The 19,822-nt window shown below is 43.8% G+C and overlaps 1 protein-coding gene across 1 annotated transcript in view; it reads right to left on the reverse strand.

Moving 5' to 3' along the window:
- The window catches only part of camk2a (calcium/calmodulin-dependent protein kinase II alpha), a 63,119-nt gene extending 45,937 nt beyond the window's left edge, over positions 1-17,182 (reverse strand). Inside the window, exon 1 of the mRNA XM_079566343.1 lies at positions 16,957-17,182. Coding sequence (XP_079422469.1) covers positions 16,957-17,018 — 62 coding nt within the window. The 5' untranslated portion in view covers positions 17,019-17,182. The remainder of the gene's footprint in view (positions 1-16,956) is intronic.
- Positions 17,183-19,822: the final 2,640 nt, after the last annotated feature.

The raw sequence follows: 19,822 nt of genomic DNA on the forward strand, positions 1-19,822 counted from the left end.
AAGCAACATCTGGATCCTCAAAGGCCTCTCAGAACCATCAACAAGCAACATCTGGATCCTCAAAGGCCTCTCAGAACCATCAACAAGCAACATCTGGATCCTCAAAGGCCTCTCAGAACCATCAACAAGCAACATCTGGATCCTCAAAGGCCTCTCAGAACCATCAACAAGCAACATCTGGATCCTCAAAGGCCTCTCAGAACCATCAACAAGCAACAGCGGCAAAATACAGAACTAAAGGAAGACTAAGCAAGGACTAAAGGAGAGCCATAATCACTCCTGATGTAGTGAATATGGCTCCTGATGTAGTGAATATGGCTCCTGCTGTAGTGAACATGGCTCCTGATGTAGTGAATATGGCTCCTGCTGTAGTGAATATGGCTCCTACACTGGTGAATATGGCTCCTGCTGTAGTGAACATGGCTCCAGCTGTAGTGAATATGGCTCCTGCTGTAGTGAATATGGCTCCTGATGTAGTGAATATGGGTCCTACACTGGTGAATATGGCTCCTGCTGTAGTGAACATGGCTCCAGCTGTAGTGAATATGGCTCCTGATGTAGTGAATATGGCTCCTGCTGTAGTGAATATGGCTCCTACACTGGTGAATATGGCTCCTGCTGTAGTGAACATGGCTCCAGCTGTAGTGAACATGGCTCCAGCTGTAGTGAATATGGCTCCTACACTGGTGAATATGGCTCCTGCTGTAGTGAATATGGCTCCTACACTGGTGAATATGGCTCCTGATGTAGTGAATATGGCTCCTGCTGTAGTGAATATGGCTCCTACACTGGTGAATATGGCTCCTGCTGTAGTGAATATGGCTCCTACACTGGTGAATATGGCTCCTGATGTAGTGAATATGGCTCCTGATGTAGTGAATATGGCTCCTGATGTAGTAAATATGGCTCCTGATGTAGTGAACATGGCTCCTGATGTAGTGAATATGGCTCCTGATGTAGTGAATATGGCTCCTGATGTAGTAAATATGGCTCCTGCTGTAGTGAACATGGCTCCTGATGTAGTGAATATGGCTCCTGCTGTAGTGAATATGGCTCCTACACTGGTGAATATGGCTCCTGCTGTAGTGAACATGGCTCCAGCTGTAGTGAATATGGCTCCTGATGTAGTGAATATGGCTCCTGCTGTAGTGAATATGGCTCCTACACTGGTGAATATGGCTCCTGCTGTAGTGAACATGGCTCCAGCTGTAGTGAATATGGCTCCTACACTGGTGAATATGGCTCCTGATGTAGTGAATATGGCTCCTGCTGTAGTGAATATGGCTCCTGCTGTAGTGAATATGGCTCCTGATGTAGTGAATATGGCTCCTGCTGTAGTGAATATGGCTCCTGCTGTAGTGAATATGGCTCCTGCTGTAGTGAATATGGCTCCTGCTATAGTGAATATGGCTCCTGCTGTAGTGAATATGGCTCCTGCTGTAGTGAATATGGCTCCTGCTGTAGTGAATATGGCTCCTTATGTAGTGAATATGGCTCCTTATGTAGTGAATATGGCTCCTGCTGTAGTGAATATGGCTCCTTATGTAGTGAATATGGCTCCTGCTGTAGTGAATATGGCTCCTTATGTAGTGAATATGGCTCCGGCTGTAGTGAATATGGCTCCTGCTGTAGTGAATATGGCTCCTGATGTAGTGAATATGGCTCCTGCTGTAGTGAATATGGCTCCTGATGTAGTGAATAGGACTTCTCCAGTAGATATAGCATCATAAAACCGAGTAGACTCAGAGAGAGTGTCTGATTCTCTCACATCGACGACTTCTGCGCCACATTTTGATTGGTGTATTTTCCTCCTGACGCCCACTAGTCCAGTCTCGGGCTGCTCTGTCATTGGCTGTCTGCCTCAGAGCTGTGTGCTGACTGGCCCTATCCCTCTGCGCGACACTGTGATTGGCTGCCACCCACAGAGTTATGTAATGCCCTGGAGCTGAGTGGGCAGAGAGTGGGCTGAGGGCAGAGGTCTACCTCCAACGCTTTTATCAGCGGCAAATACAGGACTAAAGGAGGGCTAAAGGAAGACTAAACCAGGACTAAAGGAGGGCTAAAGGAAGACTAAACCAGGACTAAAGGAGGGCTAAAGGAAGACTAAACCAGGACTAAAGGAGGGCTAAAGGAGGGCTAAACCAGGACTAAAGGAGGGCTAAAGGAAGACTAAACCAGGACTAAAGGAGGGCTAAACCAGGACTAAAGGAAGACTAAACCAGGACTAAAGGAGGGCTAAAGGAAGACTAAACCAGGACTAAAGGAGGGCTAAAGGAAGACTAAACCAGGACTAAAGGAGGGCTAAAGGAAGACTAAACCAGGACTAAAGGAGGGCTAAAGGAAGACTAAACCAGGACTAAAGGAAGACTAAAGGAAGACTAAACCAGGACTAAAGGAGGGCTAAAGGAAGACTAAACCAGGACTAAAGGAGGGCTAAAGGAAGACTAAACCAGGACTAAAGGAAGACTAAACCAGGACTATAGGAGGGCTAAAGGAAGACTAAACCAGGACTAAAGGAGGGCTAAAGGAAGACTAAACCAGGACTAAAGGAAGACTAAACCAGGACTAAAGGAAGACTAAACCAGGACTAAAGGAGGGGAAGACTAAACCAGGACTAAAGGAAGACTAAACCAGGACTAAAGGAAGACTAAACCAGGACTAAAGGAGGGCTAAAGGAAGACTAAACCAGGACTAAAGGAGGGCTGAACCAGGACTAAAGGAGGGCTAAAGGAAGACTAAACCAGAGCTAAAGGAGGGCTAAAGGAAGACTAAACCAGGACTAAAGGAAGACTAAACCAGGACTAAACCGGGACTAAAGGAGGGCTAAAGGAAGACTAAACCAGGACTAAAGAAGGGCTAAAGGAAGACTAAACCAGGACTAAAGGAGGGCTAAAGGAAGACTAAACCAGGACTAAAGAAGGGCTAAAGGAAGACTAAACCAGGACTAAAGAAGGGCTAAAGGAAGACTAAACCAGGACTAAAGGAGGGCTAAAGGAAGACTAAACCAGGACTAAAGGAGGGCTGAAGGAAGACTAAACCGGGACTAAAGGAAGACTAAACCAGGACTAAAGGAGGGCTAAAGGAAGACTAAACCAGAGCTAAAGGAGGGCTAAAGGAAGACTAAACCAGAGCTAAAGGAGGGCTAAAGGAAGACTAAACCAGGACTAAAGGAGGGCTAAAGGAAGACTAAACCAGGACTAAAGGAGGGCTAAAGGAAGACTAAACCAGAGCTAAAGGAGGGCTAAAGGAAGACTAAACCAGAGCTAAAGGAGGGCTAAAGGAAGACTAAACCAGGACTAAAGGAGGGCTAAAGGAAGACTAAACCAGGACTAAAGGAGGGCTAAAGGAAGACTAAACCAGGACTAAACCAGAGCTAAAGGAAGACTAAACCGGGACTAAAGGAGGGCTAAAGGAAGACTAAACCAGGACTAAAGGAGAACTAAAGGAAGACTAAACCAGGACTAAACCGGGACTAAAGGAGGGCTAAAGGAAGACTAAACCAGAGCTAAAGGAGGGCTAAAGTAGGGCTAAACCAGGACTAAAGGAGGGCTAAAGGAAGACTAAACCAGGACTAAAGGAGGGCTAAAGGAAGACTAAACCAGGACTAAAGGAGGGCTAAAGTAGGGCTAAACCAGGACTAAAGGAGGGCTAAAGGAAGACTAAACCAGGACTAAAGGAGGGTAAAGGAAGACTAAACCAGGACTAAAGGAGGGTAAAGGAAGACTAAACCAGGACTAAAGGAGGGCTAAAGGAAGACTAAACCAGGACTAAAGGAAAACTAAACCAGGACTAAAGGAGGGCTAAAGGAAGACTAAACCAGGACTAAACCAGGACTAAAGGAGGGCTAAAGGAAGACTAAACCAGGACTAAAGGAGGGCTAAAGGAAGACTAAACCAGGACTAAACCAGGACTAAAGGAGAACTATAGGAAGACTAAACCAGGACTAAAGGAGAACTATAGGAAGACTAAACCGGGACTAAAAGAAGATTAAACCAGGACTAAAGGGGAACTATAGGAAGACTAAACCAGGACTAAAGGAGAGCTATAGGAAGACTAAACCGGGACTAAAGGAGAACTAAAAGAAGACTAAACCAGGACTAAAGGAGAACTAAAGGAAGACTAAACCAGGCCTAAAGGAGAACTAAAGGAAGACTAAACCAGGCCTAAAGGAAGACTAAACCAGGATTAAACCAGGACTAAAGAAGAAGATCTTTGCCTTTCACAGACAGTCACAAAGCGCTTTACATGAGACAATTGTACATTCTCTGATCACCATACATTCACTCATCATTCATCCTGGCCTATTGTACATGTTTTTAGTGGTAGGGGAAACCGGAGTACCCGGAGGAAACCTACGCAGACACGGGGAGGACATGCAAACCCAACACAGAAAGGCCCCGTCCAGGTGGGAATCGAACCCAGGACCTTCTAGCTGTGAAGCATGAGCGCGAACCACTGTGCTGCCCAAAGGAGAGCTATAGGAAGACTAAAGGAGAGCTATAGGAAGACTAAAGGAGAGCTATAGGAAGACTAAACCAAGACTAACTATAGGAAGGCTAAACCGAGACTAAAGGAGAGCTATAGGAACACTAAAGGAGAGCTATAGGAAGACTAAACCAAGACTAACTATAGGAAGACTAAACCGGGACTAAAGGAGAACTATATGAAGGCTAAACCAGGACTAAAGGAGAACTATAGGAACACTAAAGGAGAGCTATATGAAGACTAAACCAGGACTAAAGGGGAACTATAGGAACACTAAAGGAGAGCTATATGAAGACTAAACCAGGACTAAAGGAGAATTAAAGGAATACTAAACCAGGAGTGAAGCAGAGACTGGGATGAGGGAAGACAGGTCTAAAGGCAGTCTGACATAGCCATCCATGTTTCGTGATACTGCCTCATGTTAAAACACAGTCTGTGGTTTGGACACGGAGTTATTGGTGTTGTGCTAGCCTAGAAAGAAGGTGGGTGTGGCCATACACGGTCAACAAGTTGCTGATTGGCGGCTAAGGCCGAACCAATCACGACCATCACAGAGAAATGACCAGGTTACGTCACTCGCTGCATCACTATCGTGTTAGTTCAATTAACATTAACATTCACTTCGTATTTTGGGGGGGGACAAGCATGCAGCCACGGAGGAAAAGACAAATGATTATATTACACAATACTTGTAATATCAATTAGAAACATACAGTATCATACAGTAATTGTCTAAAAACCCTACTCTAAACAAGGTCTAAACGGGAACTAATGCAGAACAAATGCACAATGAGAGCCTTTCTGTGTAGCGTTTACATTTCCCCTGTGTCTTTGAAGCATATTCACCTTATTCCGGACGTTCCCGTGGGCGTCGCCATGAATAGTGCCCGCCCCTTTTCTCCTATCTGTTAACATGGGACTGGAGAAGTCCAGATAAAATCAGTCACTACACGAAAACAAGGCTGTTTTTCGGCCGCGCAGAGAAACGCTGCAGTGTTGACATGTCGGTGCAAATAAACATTGGACATTTTACACAAATCAATCGACTAAACATCAGATTTGAGCGGAGAATATTTTCCCTCGTTCTCCGTTTAAATGAATGGGCTTCGCGCTCAACCGGAAGTGTCTGTACAACGGAAGTGCCGAGACAACACACACAGTGGCAACAGTGGGCGGGGCGGAATAAGGTGAATAGCTCTGATGGTTTTGTTCAGTAAAAGCAGCTCACTGGATAAAATAGGTTGGCCACCCCTCTAATACAGGGTTAAACGGAAAGGACGCATTTCCCTTTGGGGACAACAAATACAAGCAATGGCTCATGCAGAACTAAACATTGTCTCGGACATAGCAGCAACTTTTTTTCCAATTCAGCCGCTCCAAGAATCCTGCAGCTGTAGCGCAAATGTTCCAATACGCTACAGTTTTCTTGCAACTACTGCATAACTCTGCAACTCCTGCACAGCCGATATGACAGTTTCTGATCAATTAAATCCTGTACATTTCGTAACTTTGCGCATTTGAACGGTGTCTAACGCGAGGCTGCTGCCTCCCTGTCCCGCCCGCTCGTCTTGGATCTGCAGCAGCGGAGGGACACTTTTATTTCTTTCATCTTTATTAAACATTGCGCTGCATCACGTATTTTAACGCGTGTACAAGAGAACCCCCCCTCGTAACCCACCGCCTTCCGCAGGTCTGGGGAAAGCATGGGGAGGGGGCGGCACCACAACATCGCAATGCGAGTCTGTCCCCCCTCCTGTCCTGCCCACTTTTTGCGCCAGGTATGACACTGAAGATTGCAAGGAGCGCCACCGTCTGCGCAGTCGTCTGCTCTACAGCCTGCGCTATCAACCACAAGATCTGGCCCCTTGTGTTACATGCAATCTATACACAACCTTTCATATATGGACCATTCTAAGTCTTCTAGATTAGAGTTCCACCACCTCCCAAAGTCCACTTTATCACTGAGTACAACTAATGAGCCTCATGTAACCGGGGACAACTAATGACCAACAACTAACTTATACAAGCCAGGGACCAGTAATCAGCTCCAACTAACAAGCTATAACTGTCCTACAACTACCACGGCTTAACTAATGAGTCATAGCTAACCAGTTACAACTAACCATCTATTACTAATGATATAAAACTAACAAGCTAGAGCAATAACTAGCAACTCACAAATAACAAGGTACAACTATCTTATCAACAATCAATCAATCAAACTTTATTGTATAGCTTTACAACGATTAACCAAAGTGATTTCCATTAGTACGTACGTACGTCTGAGACGCTGAACTCTAACATGTCAGTAACGATCCACCCGGCCTCTGCTGTCACTGCTGAGGCCCCTCCCTCTCTGCTCCCAGTGTTTCGGTAAAACCCTCTCATTATTGCCTCAGGTTAAGGTAAATCTCATTCATAAGTGACTTTGCATGTCCTTATATGGTGTAATGGAGGCGTGCAGAGGGCGTGACGTGAGGAGGGGTCATGTGTGCACATGTCTGCTCCAGTTGGAGTCAGTGAAGGGGGGATTACGTGGTGCTGCTCATATGGAGGGTTTTATAAATCCCTTTATTTCCTCCGTTCGTGAAGTTTTGCTCGTACTCTTACTCTTACTCTACTCTTACTCTTACAGGCAGAGTATCATGCACAGTTTTTTTTTGTTAAATGAGACCCTAGGTCATGGTCCCTACACCACTGAGTGAGATGCTCCATGATGATGATTCATGCTTGAGATCAGGCCAATCAGAGTGGTGTCATATGCAAATTTTATTATCGAGTTAGACATGTACGTAGGGGCGTCATGCATGAAAATAATAATAATGATAATGGCTTATAATCGTATTGTGCTTTACAAGCCTGTATTACCAAGTTTCTCAAAGCGTCGTTATTATTATTCATTCCATACTTGGTGGTGGTAAGCTACTGTTGTAGCCATAGCTGCCCTGGGGTAGACTGACGGAAGTGAGGCTACCAGCCCCTCTGATCACCACACTCACGCACAACATTCATTCCGGCCTGTTGTACATGTTTTTAGTGGTAGGGGAAAGCGGAGTACTCGGAGGAAACCTATGCAGAGAACATGTGAACGCCACACAGAAAGGCCCCCCAGCCGGAGACTGAACCTGGGACCTTCTAGCAGTGAAGCACGGATGCTAACCACTGTGCCATCGTGCTGCCTGAAAAGGGTGTACAGCACAGGACTCAGGACGCATCCCTGGGGGATACCTCTGCTTAGTACAAGGATAACCAGGTCAATTACCTCAGACCCCAGGACAGAAGGGGGCCCATCTGAACCCCCCTTTCTCTGGGCTCCAACAAGTTTGTTGACGGCCCTGCCACTAATCATTTACAACTAACTAACGTGGTATCACTAACAAATTACCATTTTGAAGTTACAACTAACCAGCTACCACCAGCTACAGCAAATGTGTTACACTAACGAGTAACCACTAGCAAGTTACAAATAAGAAGTTGCAGCTTACCAGCTACAGCAAACGTGTTACTACTAACATGTTACCACTAACCAGCTACAGCTAATGCTTTACCACTAACAAGTTACCACTGACGGGTTACCAAAAAAAGGTACAGTTAACCAGGTACAGCTAACCAGCTTCAGCTAACGTGTTACCACTGATGAGTTACCACTAACAAATTACTATTTTGAAGTTGACACTAACAAGCTACAGCTAGCATGGTACCACTTACCATTTACAATTAAGAAGTTACAACTAACCAGTTACACCTAACCAGCTACAGCTAACACATCACCAGAAACAAGTTACCACTAACAAGCTACAGCTAATGCGTTACCACTAACAAGTTACCACTGACGAGTTACAAATAAGAAGCTACAGTTAACCAGCTACAGTTAACCAGCTACAGTTAACCAGCTACAGTTAACCAGCTACAGCTAACGCGCTACCACTAGCAAGTTAACACTAACAAGTTACATTTAAGAAGTTGCAACTAACCAGCTATAGCTAATGCGTTACCACCAAAGGGCGCTGGCTGCTCTGCTTTATGACCACGACACTGGGGGCCGCCATTGCTCCGCCATTGCTGTAGTACCTCTATATCGACACTAGGCTCCCATTGAAAAGCATTGGAGTTTAGACACCTTAAAAACAACTTTAACGCCTGGTTTCAATGTTTTCAAAACTAGACTAGGCTCGATCTTCCTCCTGAGATAACGCTGGGTTAATCACAATATATGAAACCAGGCTGGATTTCGTAAGAAGAATTGTAGAAATCTCGTACTTAATGAGGGTCGGACTGTTAGCATTGGAGCAACGCGAGCTACACGTCACGCAAGGGCGGAGTCTACAGTGAAGATCCCGCCCTTATGCCCTTTTTAGGAACATACTTCGTCAGAGCTGGGGAGGAGGAGTCTGTAAATCCACCATGAATTCCCCCACGACCGTAGTCAAGGTAAACGGGGAGGAGTGAGCACAAGACGTCCATTATTTTTTACAGTCTATGGTTATATGGAGGACTGTGGCTGCCAAAACTATAAATATATACATAAATAAATAAATAAATAAATAAATTTAAAAAAGATAAAATTTGCAAAGAAATGCGTGCAATTATGAGAATAAGTGCATTTATTTCTGTATTTCTGTATTTATATATTTATTTATTTCTGTATTTATTTATTTATTTACATATTTATTTATTTATGTATTTATTTATACATTTATTTCTGTATTTCTCTATTTATTTCTCTATTTCTGTATTTATTTTTGTATTTATTTATTTATTTATATATTTATTTATTTCTCTATTTATTTATTTATTTCTGTATTTATTTTTTTATTTATGCATTTATTTATTTATTTCTGTATTTATTTATTTATTTCTGTATTTATTTATTTATTTCTGTATTTATTTCTGTATTTATTTCTGTATTTCTCTTAATGAGATGCAAATCATGGGGTGGGTCGGGATGCCTCTGCTGTAAGCTCATTGGTCAATCTTTTTCCTTGCTCCAGAGCTTGTCCAGCATAGACGGCCATGTTGAGATCACTGTGTTCTCGCTATAGCCATGTCAGAACGAAAAAAAAAAAAAAGCATTCTTCCATATGCAGCAATTGCATTGTGTGTGTGTTTTTTAAACAAATAAGTAAATTATCCTTTGCTCTGGGTCGCTGAACAGCCTCCATTTTGGAGTGGTGAACGGTTGCATGTTGGACCTCAAGCATATCTAGTTGGGGACTGCTGTGCTATGTTACTACCCCTTACAACAACTAGTAGCTTGCCAAACAAGTCGGAGACTCGAGATAGAAATGGATTCGCTTTGGAGTAAAATTTCTAATGAGCTGAGAAGACTGGCGGACAGGCATACGAGAAACTGTAGCGTTGACTATATTATTTTCCGTTTGGATCAGTTACGTAAAGTCCCGTCGCCAGACGTCAGTCTTCAGGGGGGCATATGAAATCCACGCAGGGGCACATTTAGTATTACTATAAAGCACATATTTTTCGGTATTCGCGTAGCCCTGGCGCACACTGATCATTACATTAAACATAATCAACAGCAAATATGACCAGACCAACTACAGCTGTAACATCAGTCCTCGTGGCGGAAACGTCAGTAGGCCTACATGCGTTTCTCCGAGCTGAGACTCCTCATCAACACATCCTTCTACTCAGACTTGAACTTATGAGTGAGGTCCTTTTCAAAAGCAGATGAATGAGCTGGGCCTTGCGTCTGTGCAGAATACTGCGCCGATGCAACGAAAACACGTTTCTGAGCGTGGAAAACGACCGGACTCTGGGGCTGTAGAACGAGCGCCTGCACCCCCACACTCCCCCCCACACTCCCCCCACACACACCCCCACACTCCCCCCACACTCCCCCCCACACTCCCCCCACACACACCCCCACACTCCCCCCACACACACCCCCACACTCGCGCCACCGTTTGTACCATGAATCTGGCTCGGTCAGTGCTGTGGCCGCGTCCACATTTCAGTCTCTCTCAGCCTTCACTAAAGCTCCAGCGTCTGAGTGTAAAACGCACACTTGGAACGCAGGCTCTTTTCGGCGGACTTCAGCGCTTTGTAGTAAAACACACACGAGCACCTGTCACTGCCTTTGCCTCTCACGAGCATCGTGGACTCTCAGGGCGGAGGATGATCGTTGATGCCCCTCTATCATATCACCTATATTTTATTTTGTGCCCAGACAACACGGGAGCCGTGCGCAATTGCGCACGAGCGCAGCTTGGAAGGAACCGTGCCAGAGAAAGAGAGAGGGGGATGAAATGCCGCCTCCGTGCTAGAGGAGGAAATAGTTAGGCTACTTGTTGTGGAGTTTGGGCTGGTCTCTAATCGGGCAGAAAGCGCGAAAGTAACACTGTGCAAATGAGTGATCTTTGCCCAATTTGTAGTGGTTTGTAGTGGGCACACGCATCTTGACAGCATGGCGCTTCTCAGCGCACGCCTGTAATGTACATGTACGCACTTTGCGCGAGAGCTCGTCGCGTGCGGTGTATTAAACCGATTGAAAGCGCAAAGTAACACTTCGCACATGAGTGATACGTATCTTGGCCCGGTTTGTCGTGGTTATCCGGCCATCCTGCATGTTTTCTAGCGGTTATACCCGTCGCTATGGGCTGGCCATACGGGGCCATGCCCGCCCCCCCTGACACAGATGTGGTGTAGTAGACTACGTGATACGCAGACATACGCCGTATAACCACGAGAAGGCCTGCAGAACTGCTGTATAACCACTACAAATTGGGCAAAGATCACTCATTTGCACAGTGTTACTTTCGCGCTTTCTGCCCGATTAGACCAGCCCAAACTCCACAACAAGTAACCTAACTATTTCCTCCTCACGGAGAGAGAGGACCGGCGGCATTTAATCCCTCTCTCTCTTTCTCTGGCACGGTTCTCTCCAATTGCGCACGGCTCCCGTGTTGTCTGGGCACAAAATAAAATATAGGTGATATGATAGAGGGGTATCAACGATCATCCTCCGCCCTGAGAGTCCACGATGCTCGTGAGAGACTTTTGGCAAAGGCAGTGACAGGTGCTCCTGTGTATTTTACTACAAAGCGCTGAAGTCCGCCTCACTCATAAGTTCAAGTCTGAGTAGAAGGATGTGTTGATGAGGAGGCTCAGCTCGGAGAAACGCATGTAGGCCTACTGACGTTTCCGCCACGAGGACTGATGTTACAGCTGTAGTTGGTGTGGTCATATTTGCTGTTGATTATGTTTAATGTAATGATCAGTGTGCGCCAGGGCTACGCGTATACCGAAAAATATGTTCTTTATAGTAATACTAATGCCGCCTTAAGACTGACGTCTGGCGACGGGACTTTACGTAACTGATCCAAACGGAAAATAATATAGTCAACACTACAGATTCTCCTGTCCGCCAGTCTTCTCAGCTCATTAGAACATAGCACAGCAGTCCCCAACTAGATATGCTTGAGGTCCAACATGCAACCGTTCACCACTCCAAAATGGAGGCTGTTCAGCGACACAGAGCAAAGGATAATTTACTTATTTGTTTAAAAAACACACACACAATGCAATTGCTGCATATGGAAGAATGCTTTTTTTTTTTTTTCGTTCTGACATGGCTATAGCGAGAACACAGTGATCTCAACATGGCCGTCTATGCTGGACAAGCTCTGGAGCAAGGAAAAAGATTGACCAATGAGCTTACAGCAGAGGCATCCCGACCCACCCCATGATTTGCATCTCATTAAGAGAAATACAGAAATAAATACAGAAATAAATACAGAAATAAATAAATAAATACAGAAATAAATAAATAAATACAGAAATAAATAAATAAATACAGAAATAAATAAATAAATGCATAAATAAAAAAATAAATAGAGAAATAAATAAATAGAGAAATAAATAAATATATAAATAAATAAATAAATACAAAAATAAATACAGAAATAGAGAAATAAATGTATAAATAAATACAAAAATAAATAAATATGTAAATAAATAAATAAATACAGAAATAAATAAATATATAAATAAATAAATACAGAAATAAATGCACTTATTCTTATAATTGCACGCATTTCTTTGCAAATTTTATCTTTTTAAAATTTATTTATTTATTTATTTATTTATGTATATATTTATAGTTTTGGCAGCCACGGTCCTCCATAATGGTTACACTAACAAGTTGCGTTAAAAAGGAAAAAAACACGCACATCCAATCTAAATAGTGTGCAGGACCAAAGTAGTCTATGAAGATAATAAGGAAGAAAAAAGTCCGCACAACTAAGTAGCTCCCAGGAAAATATTTATTACTTACACCACATGTAACGTTTCGGGCTTACGCCCTTCCTCATGTCTGAGTAACCTCATGTCTTTTTACCACTAACAAGTTACCACTGACGAGTTACATTTAAGAAGTTACAACTAACCAGCTACAGCTAATGCATTACCATTAACAAGTTACCACTGACGAGTTACATTTAAGAAGTTACAACTAACCAGCTACAGCTAATGCATTACCATTAACAAGTTACCACTGACGAGTTACATTCAACAAGTTACAACTAACCAGCTACAGCTAATGCGTTACCACTAACAAGTTACCACTGACGAGTTACATTCAACAAGTTACAACTAACCAGCTACAGCTAATGCGTTACCACTAACAAGTTACCACTAACGAGTTACATTCAAGAAGTTACAACTAACCAGCTACAGCTAATGCGTTACCACTAACAAGTTACCACTGACGAGTTACATTTAAGAAGTTACCACTGACGAGTTACATTTAAGAAGTTACAACTAACCAGCTACAGCTAATGCGTTACCACTAACAAGTTACCACTAACGAGTTACATTCAAGAAGTTACAACTAACCAGCTACAGCTAATGCGTTACCACTAACAAGTTACCACTGACGAGTTACATTCAAGAAGTTACAACTAACCAGCTACAGCTAATGCGTTACCACTAACAAGTTACCACTGACGAGTTACATTTAAGAAGTTACAACTAACCAGTTACAGCTAATGCGTTACCACTAACAAGTTACCACTGACGAGTTACATTTAAGAAGTTACAACTAACCAGTTACAGCTAATGCGTTACCACTAACAAGTTACCACTGACGAGTTACCACTGACGAGTTACATTTAAGAAGCTACAACTAACCAGTTACAGCTAATGCGTTACCACTAACGAGTTACCACTAACGAGTTACATTCAAGAAGTTACAACTAACCAGTTACAGCTAATGCGTTACCACTAACGAGCTACCACTAACGAGTTACATTCAAGAAGTTACAACTAACCAGCTACAGCTAATGCGTTACCATTAACAAGTTACCACTAACGAGTTACATTCAAGAAGTTACAACTAACCAGCTACAGCTAATGCGTTACCACTAACAAGTTACCACTAACGAGTTACATTCAAGAAGTTACAACTAACCAGCTACAGCTAATGCGTTACCACTAACAAATTACCACTGACGAGTTACATTTAAGAAGTTACAACTAACCAGATACAGCTAATGCGTTACCACTAACAAGTTACCACTAACGAGTTACATTCAAGAAGTTACAACTAACCAGCTACAGCTAATGCGTTACCACTAACAAATTACCACTGACGAGTTACATTTAAGAAGTTACAACTAGCCAGTTACAGCTAATGCGTTACCATTAACAAGTTACCACTAACGAGTTACATTCAAGAAGTTACAACTAACCTGCTACAGCTAATGCGTTACCACTAACAAGTTACCACTGACGAGTTACATTTAAGAAGTAACAACTAACCAGCTACAGCTAATGCGTTACCACTAACAAATTACCACTGACGAGTTACATTTAAGAAGTTACAACTAACCAGCTACAGCTAATGCGTTACCACTAACAAGTTACCACTGACGAGTTACATTCAAGAAGTTACAACTAACCAGTTACAGCTAATGCGTTACCACTAACGAGTTACATTCAAGAAGTTACAACTAACCAGTTACAGCTAATGCGTTACCACTAACATGTTACCACTGACGAGTTACATTCAAGAAGTTACAACTAACCAGTTACAGCTAATGCGTTACCATTAACAAATTACCACTGACGAGTTACCACTGACGAGTTACATTTAAGAAGTTACAACTAACCAGCTACAGCTAATGCGTTACCATTAACAAGTTTCAACTTCTAAACGAGTCTTTGTCAGCCATAATTCCTGCTGCACATGAAGAAGATCCTGGTTTCCCTCAGACTAAAACATAGGTTTGTCCCTCAGGTTGTTCAGGTCTGCTCCACGGCTCCTGACATGTGTAGGATGTGTCACATACGTGTTACAGTATCACTCTAAAGCTCACCCGATGGGCGTCCAGTTGAAGCACACAGTCGTGTGTCCTTCGTTACTTCCTCCCACCCACTTGTGCTTTCTCTGTTTTACATAAGGCACTTTCTCCACACCACAGCCTTCCATCCCTCCTACACTCAGCTACTTCCTCGCGTTTTATTTGAAAAGTCTCCACGTCATCTGTGAGGGCCGCAATCGAGTCAAAATTGCAATTAGCAAATGGTAAAGTCGGTCAGCAGTTGATTGGGTCAAATATTAACTCTGTGTCTCCAAGACCAGCCAAAACCAGGAAAACGGCCCAAAGCTCATGACTGGATGTGATTTCAATCTGTTTACACTGCAAAAAGTGATCTAGAATTCAATAGAATTTTTATTTAGTCTAATTTTTTGCAATGAGATCTTTTTTCCTCAGGTTTGTCAAATCAGTTCATGACAGGTTTAGCAAGTCGTCATCTGTGCTGTTTTTGCCACGCTCTGAAATCATAAGTGGAAGGCTGGCTCGTAGATTTCATTAGGTAGGACAGGGGGTGGAGAGCGAGGAGAGACATTCAACATAGGATCAGAACAAAACAGAGTTCAGTGCACGTGTCCGCAGCCTTATCCACAAGACTATTGGCTCATCATGTAGACCAAACATCTAGACGCTACAGAACCCAGTACAGGTGATTACTTGAAAAACTCCGCTCTACGTGTCCACGTCTTTCAAAATTTTACAAAAGGAATAAAACATATTCTGATTGAAAGAGACCATTCCAAACTTGACCTGGAGTGACCTCGGTTTGGTATTGAGCTTGTGATGTCACAACCTCAGATGTGATTCTATGGGAGACAAACAGAAACCTGTAACAGCCCACAGCCCAGACGGGAAGCTCACGTGTCTTGCCTGAGGGCACAAAGTCAGTGGGCCTTGACCTATACAAGACCACATAAGGACCAGACAAGACTAAACAGGGCCAAACAGGACTAAACCAGGTGTAAACAATGATCAAACAAGACCAACAGGGACAAACAGGACTAAACCAGGTGTAAACAATGATCAAACAAGACCAAACAGGGACAAACAGGACTAAACAGGACTAAACAAGGACTAAACAGGGATTAAACAAGACTAAACGGGACTTAACCGGGACTAAACAAAGACTAAATAGAGCTAAACAGGTCAACACAGAGCATCAGCACATTCATGATCAGAAACAAACTGAGAAATCATCCTTTAAAACACAGAGCCCTCTTCAATCTTTGGATTTTAAATGTGTGACTTTTTCTGTCTTGTGCAGGTCCAGTGTCTTCTCTGTCCTTAAATGCCCCCTCCCTCTCTCTCTCCCTCCCTCTCTCTCTCCCTCCCTCTCTCTCTCCCTCCCTCTCTCTCTTGATTGCACTCTCTCTCTCTTTCTTTCTCTCTCTCCTACACCGAGGAATCTCTTTCTGATGGGATTCACAATTACTCCATCCGCCTCCACAGTTCAGTTAGCATCATCTCATTCCTCCTACTCCTCCTACCTGATTCCCCCTCTGTCCTCCTCTCTGGCTCTCTCCTCTCACTCCGGCTTCTCCTCTCCCCTCCTCTTCTCTCCCCCTCTCTCATGTTCTCTTTACCCCTTCTCTTCTCCCCCTTCTCCTCGTCTCTCCTCTTTCCCCCTTCTCCTCCTCTGGCTCTCTCCTCTCACTCCCGCTTCTTCTCTTCTCTCCCCCCTCTCCTCTTCTCTCCCCTCTCTCCTCTTTCTCCTCTTCTCTCCCTTCTCTCCTCTTTCTCCTCTTCTCTCCCCTTTTTTCCTCTTTCTCCTCTTCTCTCCCCCTCTCTCCTCTTTCTCCCCCTCTCTCCCCCTCTCCTCTTTCTCCTCTTCTCTCCCCTCTCTCCTCTTTCTCCTCTTCTCTCCCCTCTCTCCTCTTTCTCCTCTTCTCTCCCCTCTCCTCTTTCTCCTCTTCTCTCCCCCTCTCTCCTCTTTCTCCTCTTCTCTCCCCCTCTCTCCTCTTTCTCCTCTTCTCTCCCCCTCTCTCCTCTTTCTCCCCCCTCTCCTCTTCTCTCCCCCTCTCTCCTCTTTCTCCTCTTCTCTCCCCCTCTCTCCTCTTTCTCCCCCTCTCTCCCCCTCTCCTCCCTCTCTTCTCCAGTGTAGGTGTAGGCGTTTCTGTCAGGGCTGTGGGACACTCACTTGCCGAGCTCCTCATAAAGCTGGTACTCTTCGGTAAAGCGTGTGCAGATGACCGTTGCCATGGCGCCGGCTGCTGGGGTCAGGGGCTGGGGGTCCGGTCGGGGTCTCGGCTCGGTCCTGGTCCGGTGCTGGTTGGATGCTGGTCTTGGATCTTGTTGTTGGTTTGGGGGTTTTGGAGGAAGAAGATGCTGCCAATGTCTCTGAACTGAATGAGGCGAAGAGGAACAAACTGTGGCAGATATGAACTGCACATCCCGCCCACTCCGCCCCTGCTCAGCCAATCACGGAGCAGACGTGACAGATGGACTGGAGGGAAGGCCAATCAGAGTGCAGAGGATGACAGAAGGCAGCGTTGTCATGGCAACTGCTGCTCAGAACAGAGCGGGCCAAGAACTCGGCAAATACCAGCACACAAGGACTAGAATAAGTGCTAAACCAGGACTAAATAAGAGCTAAACCAGGACTAAATAAGGACTAAACCAGGACTAAATAAGAACTAAACCAGGACTAAATAAGGAATAAACCAGTACTAAATAAGGACTAAATAAGTACTAAACCAGGACTAAATAAGGAATAAACCAGGACTAAATAAGAACTAAACCAGGACTAAATAAGAACTAAACCAGGACTAAATAAGAACTAAACCAGGACTAAATAAGGAATAAACCAGGACTAAATAAGAACTAAACCAGGACTAAATAAGAACTAAACCAGGAGTAAATAAGGAATAAACCAGTACTAAATAAGGACTAAATAAGTACTAAACCAGGACTAAATAAGTACTAAACCAGGACTAAATAAGGAATAAACCAGGACTAAATAAGGAATAAACCAGTACTAAATAAGGACTAAATAAGAACTAAACCAGGACTAAATAAGAACTAAACCAGGACTAAATAAGGAATAAACCAGTACTAAATAAGGACTAATTAAGAACTAAACCAGGACTAAATAAGGAATAAACCAGGACTAAATAAGGACTAAATAAGTACTAAACCAGGACTAAATAAGAAATAAACCAGGACTAAACCAGGACTAAGTCAGGACTAAATAAGAACTAAACCAGGACTAAATAAGAACTAAATAAGTACTAAACCAGGACTAAGTCAGGACTAAATAAGGACTAAATAAGTACTAAACCAGGACTAAGCCAGGACTAAATAAGGACTAAATAAGTACTAAACCAGGACTAAGTCAGGACTAAATAAGGACTAAACCAGGACTAAATAAGTACTAGTCGGCTATGTTAATCTAAGCCAACTAAGCTAAAGATTTGTTTTCCCAGCACTCCCGGCCAGCAGGGGGCAGGGGTTGATGGCTATGTGCAAACAGTTAGCCCCATTTAGCCCAAGGTGCTTTCAGACCGAACCGCTGTTCTGGGGATGGCTGCGATTTCCAACAGATCCTGAACTATACAGTATGCTCAAATCAACCCACAACTCCCATTCGCTTTGATTCAACTGTGTGCTGCTCCAATCTGACTTCAATCAGCCCAGGCCGGTCGGCGAGCGGCTCAGGGGAAAGCCGGATCGAATCTGCCAGGTTTACCAATCGAGGTGTAGTCAGACTAGAGATTGGACTTTCCCTTCATCCATGTAACCGCGGTGACTGAGAGTGCAGTGAATGAATAATGCAATGTATAAAGAGTCTTCGAGAGTCCACAAAAGCACTGTGTAGAACTGATGCATTATTATTATTATTATTATTATTATTATTATTATAAACTTGACCGACCCAACATACAGCCCCGGCACAGCTCAGGGGCCGGTCATGTTGACAGAAGGCCTGACCATGGGTTTAGAGCCGCCTGTTCCATTCAAGACCACCATTTTTTGGGTGCTTAAAGGAATAGGCCACCGTTTTTATATACTAAGATATGTTTTTACCTCACTTTAGTCGAGTTAATATATCCCCGTCTGGTCTTTGTCTGTGCGCTCTGTCACGCAAACGGAGCACATACGCAGCCTCTCCCACATGTCATATAGCTCCAAAAAAGCTCACGATAGAAGCTACCAAGCTCTTCCACGTGTTCCCTATTTAAATAAAGTTACGTGAAGTGTTTTCATGCGAAGTATATTTACACAGAAATGTAACATGTCGATTTTATAAGCAAATAAAAGGGGGCACTATATTGTGAGGCGTAATGATACGAAGAGTAAAACGTCCGCGCAGTAACTCCTAAAGGTTATTGACGGAAGTGAGCGGGGGAAGTCTTTAGGAGTTACTGCGCGGACGTTTTGCTCCTCGTATCATTACGCCTCACAATATAGTTCCCCTTTTTATTTGCTTATAAAATCGACATGTTACATTTCTGTGTAAAAACACTTTGCATGAAAACACTTCACGTAACTTTATTTAAATAGGAAACACGTGGAAGAGCTTGGTAGCTTCTATCGTGAGCTTTTTTGGAGCTATGTGACATGTGGGAGAGGCTGCGTATGTGCTCCGTTTGCGTGACAGAGCGCACGGACAAAGACCAGACGGGGATATATTAACACGTCTAAGGCTAGGTAAGAACATGTCTTAGTATATAAAAACGGTGGCCTATTCCTTTAAGGTGGTTTAGGCGCAAATGTTTATCTATTTATTCATAAAACGAGGCCTGCATGCATCTTTGTTGATTAGGTTAGATTCGGTTTTGTAAAAGGGGAATCCCCAGAAGAGAAAGAGAGGCTGCTTCTCTGTTGCCAGGATCCTTCCTCCAAACTCCAATGGTTGCCTTCCTTGGGAATGGGTTCCTCTGAAGCAGAGTAAAGTGTCCTGGGAGCCCCGCGCCACATGTTCTGGCTACGTGTGCAAAAGCTGCTTACTATGACATCACATGATGGTGCTCCTCATTAACAAAAGGGAGAAGAGTATCACCAGG

The sequence above is a fragment of the Gobius niger genome (assembly GCF_951799975.1).
Source record: "Gobius niger genome assembly, chromosome: 11".
Lineage (NCBI taxonomy): Eukaryota > Metazoa > Chordata > Actinopteri > Gobiiformes > Gobiidae > Gobius > Gobius niger.